Source organism: Helianthus annuus, chromosome 16, assembly GCF_002127325.2.
Source record: "Helianthus annuus cultivar XRQ/B chromosome 16, HanXRQr2.0-SUNRISE, whole genome shotgun sequence".
Lineage (NCBI taxonomy): Eukaryota > Viridiplantae > Streptophyta > Magnoliopsida > Asterales > Asteraceae > Helianthus > Helianthus annuus.
Genome location: NC_035448.2, coordinates 149,448,849 through 149,458,575, shown reverse-complemented (window position 1 = coordinate 149,458,575; position 9,727 = coordinate 149,448,849). Strand labels below are relative to the sequence as shown.

Sequence of the window (9,727 nt, the reverse complement as noted above, 5' to 3'; positions counted from 1 at the left end):
CAAAATCTGAAAATCCAAAAACATCGAAAAATTTCAAAAACACAAAAACAATAGAAAAACAAAAATGAGTTTCTTGGCGAGCAAAAGAGAAAATGATAGTACATCAGTGGTCTATCCAAACCTCTTTAAATCTTAAATGAAAAACGATAAGCAGCTCTATATAAGATGTATCGGTAGGCTCACAATCATTTTAAAGTGTGCAGGGTGATATAAATCTTAAATCGCTGAAGACCAGGTGGGAACCATTCATTGGCATATGGTCTTAGTACCGAAATTTCGTTTGATAGATTGCCGAGGTTCTGAGATATTTGGTCTTTATGCTGCTTATCATCTGGGTATCATGGTTGTATCTTTTACCGAAAAATAACGGGGACGCAAGTCTAGATCTTCCATGATACTATACATACGTGTACATATTTCATACTGCATTCGACCTCAATAAGTGATAAACAATCACATGTCCAAATCAAATAAGTGATAAAATATCACAGTTATCCGGGTGTCAAGTTCGTCTCTCTGCTGTACGGAAGTACTGACCTGTTCACGGACTTGCACCTGTGCCCTCATACATATGAAAATCAAGTTCCTCATCAATAAGTGATTATATCACATAGGGCTTGTTTTCAAATCAAAATAAGTGAGTATCTCACAATTTATACGGTCAAACAGATGATAATCGGTATACTCACCGGTAAGATGAACTCTCGTGCATACCTTGATACGGGAATGTGTCATGATGTGGATGAACACCGGTCGGTAAGTATAAATCATACCTTAACGTATCCCCTCGCCATGATTACATCTGATAAGTTGAGCTTAAGTGGACAACAATACCGATAATTGTTATAGGATGCTTATCTTAATGTTAACTAAATGAACAACAAGAGTGTTTTGGCATGACCGTACACTGATATGATTCTCTTACCCTCGAAACTCGCAAAAAGAATGTCTGTATATATTTATTTACTGCTTAACGTTTATTGTTTTTTCTTTTAAACAGTTTCGTCGTTTGGTGCATATCAGCACGACATTAGCGGTGATGTCGTTTGATAACACTCAAAGGATTTTAAATTGTTGTCTCTTAATTTCAAAAATACCAAAAAGATTTTAGGCGTGTTTTAATATAAACTTTATAAAAGCCAAAAATATTTTCTTTTTACTTTATTTTCGATCGTACGATGTTGGAGCTCGAGTCTTCGTTACCTGAAACCTGACTGAAAACCGAAATGACTAAATCTTCATAAACGGTCAAAATTTGCATGTCTGAAAGTTAAAGACTAAAATTGACAAATTTATTAAACTTTCAAACTGTCGGACGGTGTTTGTTTATGACATGGTCATTCGTGTGTCATTTGTTTATACTATTCCAAGCAGTTGTTCTCATTACGCGTTTAGATTTCTTGCATGTGCAGATTCTAAAGGCTTGGAGAACATGGTCGATGACAAGCCTTGGAATGAAGACACGACGAGAAGGCGCTCAAAAGATGAAGATGATCGAGTTGCCGCTGGCCATCATCAACACCACAAGGATCTCACTTCATAAAGATAAAGTCTTTTCACGAGCATAACTCAAGGGGGAGCTTATGTTAAGGGGGAGTTTGTCAACACACCTCCTACATGATACGGGTAGTTTGTTGATACACTCTCTGATTTCAAGACGTGAAGACTTTGAAGATCCTCCGACTTTGAAGACTTGAAAGGACATCGAGACGAGTCTACAGCTATAGAAGATAAAGACAAAGCTACAGCCAAGGGGGAGTTTGTTGATGCACTTGTGTCTGTACTTTGTCTGTATTCGGTCTGTATGTAAACGATGTCCTGATTAGTGTTGTAAGTTGACCAAGTCAACCATCCTCCGGTTTGACTTGGACAACATTTTGATTAATGTTGAAAGATGTTCTGTCGAAGGATAAGAGGTCGAAGGATGTTGTGGATCCTTCGACCTCATCGAAAGATATGGTTCGAATGATAGACCTCGAAAGGTGATCTTTCGAGGTCCATGCTGGTCATTCGAATACTTTGTCTTCGATAGATGATCCTTCGGACCATCTATCGGATCCTTCGGAATCCTTCGGACCAGACATCATAGGCTGGGTATAAATACCCATGCAATGTTTGAGTTTAGACAGATTCACAGACAGAAAGATACCGAGAGATAGTTGAGAGCATTCTGTCCAGAACTCACACACACTTTGAGAGTTTACATGTTAGACTTGTAAACATTGTGCTTGTAACCGAAACCTTCATTTGCATTAATACAAGTTGTGTTAATCGGTGAACCCGTGTGTGTTGTTCCTTATACTTGTCTTATCCCGGTTTGCTTGCTAGCTTGGATTCCGCACTCGCTAGTGGGTTAGTATAACAAGGTTTGAGGTTCGTCATCCTCCTAGAGGGACCTACATCCCGTGCATTTGGATCCGTGATGCCCTGCTCCAAGGACGCATGAGCTGGCCATTTTGGTAAGTCAACCATTTTCCTGGCCATTTTCGTAATTTTCTCTTTAAGTCAACCCCAATTAGTTTTTTAACGAACACGTTAATACCATTTTATATATTTTTTAACTTTTCTTTTTCTGTCCTATAACGAGTGTGGCGAAGGTTTTTTTTAGTTTAGTTTTTTTAACGAACGCGCCAATACTCTTTTGAACATAATTTTAACTTTTCTTTTTCTTCGCTATAACGAGCGCACCAAAACCGGTCGACTTTCTACCGTTTTCTTTTTTGTTTACCGTTGTTACTTACTATATTGTTTTACCTTTTCTTATTGTTTTGATGTATAGAGTCGTGTTACGACTCAAATAACATAACACATTTAGATATCATTTTATTTAATTTTACAAATTCATTTATCGGTTGTCATGGTGTGCTATACGTTCTGAATTCAAACAGCATCCCTACACAACGTGCGGGTAACTACGACCCTAGTGTAAATAAATAATATGTTGTACGTAGACCATTATAAGTTTTAATGAAAGTTTTGTTTGCCTCCGCTGTAAGTGTATCAATTGTACATAATCATCCGGGTTACGGGTGGGGTGTTACAAGATTCTTGTCTCAAAGATCACTATTGTGTTTCAACTTTTAAAGCTGTCAGGGCCGCACCTATAGGCTTTCAAGGTTAAGCAAGTGCTTAAGGCCACTAAAAAATAGGGGCCACCAGTTTTTTAAAAACCTTTTATATAGAATATGTGTATTAGTGTATCAGAACCAAATAAGATAAACAAACACTATATTTATTGCAAGACGCAAATAAGGAACCAGTTTGGAATAAAAAAGCCCTAATTCCAACTCCAAGCAATATGTGGTTCGTTTTTAATTTAGGCCGCCATCGTCATTCTCACTAACTGTAACTCTATGCGTGCTCATTTCACTCAATGGCGTCGCGAATTGGGGAGAAATTAGAGGCGAAACTAGGGAAATTAATGGCTATTTTTTTAGTAATCTTTATATATTGTGATATACTACCTCACTGTTTTCCTTAAATCTCTAATTGATACTTCGAATCTTTAAATTTTGATATTGTGCTTGCAAATTTCCGATTGAGACTTGGAAGGCAAAAAGCAGAAACGATTGTTCTTTATAACAATTCAATCTAAAGGGTTCCTACTTTGTAGTTCGCTTAGGGCCTCCAAAAACGTTGGACCGACACTGACGGTGGTTAAGAATGAGCTTGTTGTTCTATGAACCAAGTCTTCATCGAGTATCTCTCATACCAATTGTTGGAAGAATAATGGTATATCCGATTAAAATCATTAGGTATGTACATAGATATGTGCTTTAACGATGTATTAGTTTAAAAAAAAAAAAATTAAAAAGAGAAAGTACAATTGGGTTGTATAAATGGTGAGCAATATAAACATGAAAGAGTCATCAGGAAAAAAAAATATATGATTGCATTAACTCATCATCTAAACGAATGACGTCCCATGGATTTACATCAGTATTGAAACTTTTTGAATAACAAATCTACATTTGCATAAACGTAAAACCTCATGCAGATGTGCTTATTGTGTAAAAGTTAAAACAAAATTAATGTTCATCATGGATGATGCTTGGTACTTGTTTCTGTTGTTTGTTGATCACCATGCCATGTCCAAACTATGTCTTTTAAAGAAGGTTTCAGCTCTTGATCACAGAAATTTTCATATTCTATGGTGTCCCCAGCTAACTTTTTCATCTCCACCATGTGAAAAGACGGAGCTACCTCAAATATCTCTGCATTTATGGCTAACTGACCCTTTCTCCCTTCTTTCTGCCCTTTCATCCTTAATGTCCCATTCGGCGTTTGCATGATCTGAAAGTGCTCCGTTGAAGCCACTTCTTCCAGTTTCGAAACAATTTCTGATGCTGTTTGTTTGGTCGTGAAACGGGCCTCAGGTTTCTTAGCTTGACCGTTCTCCTCGAATAAACTATTAAGATTAAACCCTTGAGAAAGTGATATGATGTCAAATGCGTTCATGCTAGTAGGCTTCAAAGTACTCATAGAGGAACTTTTTCTAATTGCTCTCTCTTCGAGTCCTTTGAGATCAGCACAACTAGATTTTGGACTTTCTGTATACTTGAAGAAATTTTCATCATCAAGAACACTTCTTGGTATATAGTGGGTCTCAATCTTTCTGAATCCCTTTTGAAACCAAGGATTTTCCATGATTTTTGCTAGTGTAACCCTTGTGGTTGGATTGGGATCTAGAATTCTTGAAAGCAATTTCCTTACCTCAGGAGGGAACCAATGTGGGCATTTGAATTCCCCTTTACTGATTTTCTTGTACATTCCCATTAAATTGGCATCACTAAACGGAAGATAGCCTGCAAGCAAAACAAACAAGATCACCCCACATGACCATATATCCGCCTTTTCGCCATCATATCCTTTCTTGTGAATAACCTCAGGTGCAACATAAGCCGGTGTTCCACACGTTGTGTGCAAAAGACCATCAAGCCTTTTAGAATCAACCAAAGCACTTAATCCAAAATCTGTAATCTTAAGGTTTCCAAATTCGTCAAGGAGGAGGTTTTCTGGCTTGAGATCGCGATGGTAGACACCCCGACTATGACAGAAATCGACTGCCGCGACTAATTGTTGGAAATATTTTCTTGCGGCTTCCTCTTTCAATCTCCCTTTCGCAATCTTATTAAAAAGCTCCCCGCCTTTAATATGTTCAATGGCAAAATAAATCTTAGACTTGCTAGCCATAACCTCATAGAGTTGAACAACATTTGGATGCCTAACCAGCTTCATCACGGAGATTTCTCTTTTGATTTGATCAATCAAACCATTCTGCATCACCTTCTCTTTGTCAATCACCTTCACCGCGACACTTTTACCAGTTTTTATGTTTCGGGCATGGTAGACCTTTGCAAATGTGCCCTGGCCAAGCAATTTTCCTAGCTCGTACCGTTGCATCAATATGTTCCCCTTCTTGTGATCCATATCCACAATTTTATGCTTTCCCTTATAGATTTATGAGAACCCAAAAATTGGGATCAAGACTTACAAGAAATTCAAGGTTAGATAAACCATGAAAAAATTGAAATGAATGGGGGGTCAAGGGGCTACAATAAATTAGGACCTTGCCTCCATTAGAAGAGGTGCTAAATCTAATGTTTCCCCTTGAGATCGAGAAGCACTAGGAAAGAAGAAGACTTAATGCAAATACAAAGCATCAATCATTCATCAAAATGAATTCTGTGGCAAAAGTAGAATGATTGGTTGAGATTGTGGCCAATAAAAGTGATTAAGGAATAATGGTCCCTATTTATGGTAAGATCCATCTCCAAGTCGAAGAAACAAATAATTCTTATTTTCGAGTGAGAAAAAAATGAGGATAATATGTGGTTGTGAAAGCAAGGACCTCCTCCTAACTATCTATAATAATGTCAATGTTTTATAAAAACCAAGAATCAATAACACAGGAAATTGTATTAAAAGGTAGTATACTCTCACCTATATATCTTTTTTTAAAATTGTATGTAAACATTATTTAGTTTGGTTCTTAATTAGTGACACTTGTAAAAAAGTATTACACCTTCACTGACTGCTATTTTAATATTAGTGAGACTTTTGTTTTGTCAATAAGCAAGAATTGTTTACTTATGTATAATTAAATTATGATAATTGTTAATATATGCGTCTTATCTTTCAGTGACCTAGATTTAAGTTATAATTAAATTATGATAAGTAACACACCATACTTTGATAGTAAATTAATAATAAATCACATTTTCAAATAATTTTTAAGAGTGAGTTGTTTAATGATTTTTTTATTTACTTACTTATTTGTTTATTTATTTATTTTTTTTCCGAATCCTAAATCCTCATATTTTGTGGAATCCTCGGATACTTTTACAAGCTACGTGGGACCAAAGTGCTCTAGATCAAATGTTACTCATTCACACAAATTCAGACACATTTTCATTTTGGGCGGGGAGGAACACCGGTCAGAGTCGGATAGTAGGACACCAGTGGCGGACCCAAAAATTTTTCTATGGGGGTGCGGAACATTTTTAAAAATTTTAGGCCCCTAGGTATAAAAGTAAAAAAATCGGTTCGTATCGGGTCGGGTCGGGTCATGTAAAATAAACGAACATCAAACTAAATTTATATAATCATCAAAAATATGTCAAACCTTGTTACAAACATAATTAAAACGTCGACGCCCTACGGGTTTTCATTTTTTGAAATCTATCCAAAATATCATCTAAAACTAATTTCTTAAGCAATTCTTTCTTTATATAACATAAGTTCATCGCTCCATAACATAATGTTTCAATTTTAGCTTTCAACTATTCAAGCCCTAGAAATCATAACGTAAGTTGTAATCACCCTAAAAATATATAAACAACATAATCACCCTAAAAATATATAAACAACATAATCACCCTAAAAATCATCTAAACAACCATAAACAATGTCAAAACACATAAAATTTCAAACCTATTTAACAACTTTATTACCCTTTTTTCTCCTATAATATCAACCAAAATCATCAAAATAACAAAGAAACTTACCCGTGTTCGGATTCCGGTTAGATTTGGTGTCAAACGACGGTGGTATGGTGGCTGATTACGGTGGTTGCTGGCTGCTGGACTGTTGTCGCTGGGTGATGTTGTTCGTTGGCAGTGCAGGGACGCAAGAGAGAGAGAGAGAGCGGGAGAGAATTTCTAAAGGTTTTGGGCTTTAATTATTTTATTATAGTTTGAAACATTGTTGGGTTTGGTTAATGGGCTAAGACTTAGTGGGCTAGCTAGTTAGGAATTATAAGTGGGTAAAGGTATGGGTATTTGGGTTTAAAATATAAATTGATAACACTTTTTACCTAAGGGGTGCGGACGAAAAATTTCAAGGTTGCGGTCGAAAAATTCCAAAGGGTGCGGACGAAAAATTCCAAGGGGTGCGGATGGGATTTTCGACGGAATTTAGCACTAAATTTTTTTTTCCCCGGGGGTGCGCCCGCCCACCTTGGGTTGACTTTAAGTCCGCCCTTGTAGGACACTTTATTTTATGAAAAAATCATTGTATATGTAAAATATTTTTTTAATAGGGTATACCCATACAAACACCAACATAGGCTCACTTACAAAACTATTCTTATGGTTTAGATTAGTTATTAACCCATTGACATTAGGTTTATACCTTTAGTGAGCTCAATACCCAATTTCGTTAAGACGTAAGGGCACGTTTTTTCGAGCTCGAACAGGATACACGAATTCTCAGGGCCCGACCAGTAACTTAAGTTAGTATCTGAGTAGAGTTACAATGCTTAGATAGATCCGTAAAAGGTAAGGTAATTCTGGAAGAATAGGATAGATCCACAAACATTTGGGAAGTCTATTTTTTTTTTTTTTTTAATAATCTGGACTTTGTTCCACAATTTTTTTTTGTTGCTGTACACATTCTTTATGTGTTTAAATTGTTTGAAAATTTAACATATTGTGAAATCATTTCTAAATAAAAATAATAATTTGATATTTCGAGTAAGTTCATATCAACCGATCATATTTCCAAAGTATGTGGCAAAAGAATAGTGTGCAAGTGGTATGCTTGTTAACCACTCATTTGAAAAGTAGTTGAGACCACATATTGGTGATACATCAATTCTGGTGTCCGGACCATGAAGAATAATAGTGTGGCTGCAATAGCACAACATGTTAGTTTAAACATGACCCACGCATCGATGGTTCGGATCATATGATCCATAAATGAATTTATGATTTGAAGACAGAGTGATAGATTCAATGGCTTGAGATTGGTGGTGGAGGTGGATGTAGAGGTTTTCTTGTCTGATTATCTTTTAATGTGAACCTGAATAAAGAAAATACAAAATATCAGTTACATGTTAATTACAACATGGGATTAGGTTTTGCAATTGCTTGCCATTATTTGTTCGTTTATTTGTGTCCACACGTAATTTGCTGCTTGTTCTTTTGGAGTAATTAAACTCTACATGAATGGTTGAGGATGGAGTTTCTATTAGCTTCGCTGAGAAATACATTCTTACTAAAACTCACACAACATCAAAGAATAGATGCAACACCCATGAAGAACACGATCAGCTGCTCAAACCATAGTTGTTAAAAGCCATCGCCTCTTGCGCCTAAACCCATTTCCAGACGAGGCAATTACGCTTAAAGTCAAGGCAATTGCATTTGAATTCTCTAGGAGATAGTGGCGAAGCTTGAAAATTTCTCCCAGGGGGTCGGAAGTCACCAGACCTAAAAGTATATACCTAAATTTTATTTTTTGTATAAAACCGAGGGGTCGAAAACGTATATACCTAAAAAAATTTATACGAAACGTACATATATAACACTACTGAACAAAAAGTTCGGGGGGCCGGGCGCCCCTCCCGGCCGCTTCAATGCTTCGCCCATGCTAGGAGATGGTTCATGTGCGGATTCTGGTGATATTCCTATATTCAAGAGAAATTCTCTAAATTCCGGCAAGATTCTAGCCAAATTTTTTATTTATCTAAGAGCATCTACAACAATAAACCAAGTCCAAACTCTAGACCGGTTAGTCAGCATGCCACATCATTCAAAATCTCCATGATTCCAAACTCCATCTTTTCCTCCAACAATAAATCATTACAAACCTCCACATCACACCTCATTTTTTACACTAAAAACAAAAAAAAAGTTTTGTGAGTAGGTGGTCCCCACTTTTTCCAAATGACACCCGTCTGCTCAAACGGACCACCTCCTCTAACAACGTGGTTTGTTTGTGTTGTGGTTTGTGGAGCAGACTCTTCAAATGACCAAGCCGTTAGAGATGCTCTAAGAAAAACTACTTTTCTACACCATACACTAATATTTTAGACCTTTTGTTACTAAATAGACGGCATGAAATGTGATATAATAGTTTTCGTTGTTTTATATGAACAATATTATTATTTTTCTAATATATAATATATCTTTTCTTTTTTTCATTGTGTGATTTTTTTTCTCAGGCCCTCTCTTTTTAAACCTTGCGCCTAGGCCCCAGACGAGGTCTATACGCCTAGCACCTTTAATAACTAGGGCTGAAACACATGATCGACTTTTTTCTTTTATTAAACTTTCGACGGACGAATGCAAAGAAAAACACTTTGATGAAAGAGAACTAAAAAACTATGTTAGACTAGCATTTATAGAGCATCATTTACAAGTAGGCCTATCGAATTCAAATACTTCAAATTAGAAACTTACACTTAAAAGATAGAAAGTAAACCATCTCATTCTATTACGACTTG

The 9,727-nt window shown here is 36.4% G+C and overlaps 1 protein-coding gene across 1 annotated transcript; it reads right to left on the bottom strand.

Annotated features, from left to right (window-relative positions):
- Window positions 1-3,873: 3,873 nt before the first annotated feature.
- On the bottom strand, window positions 3,874-5,765 carry LOC110915809 (CBL-interacting serine/threonine-protein kinase 20). Its single transcript, XM_022160559.2, has one exon. It carries the CDS (start codon window positions 5,428-5,430, stop codon window positions 4,039-4,041), a length of 1,392 nt encoding a protein of 463 aa, XP_022016251.1. The 5' UTR covers window positions 5,431-5,765; the 3' UTR covers window positions 3,874-4,038.
- Window positions 5,766-9,727: the final 3,962 nt, after the last annotated feature.

What these genes read in the sequence shown, in the direction of transcription:
- LOC110915809 (XM_022160559.2), bottom strand. Translation starts at nt 5,430, where the DNA reads ATGGATCACAAGAAGGGGAACATATTGATGCAACGGTACGAGCTAGGA.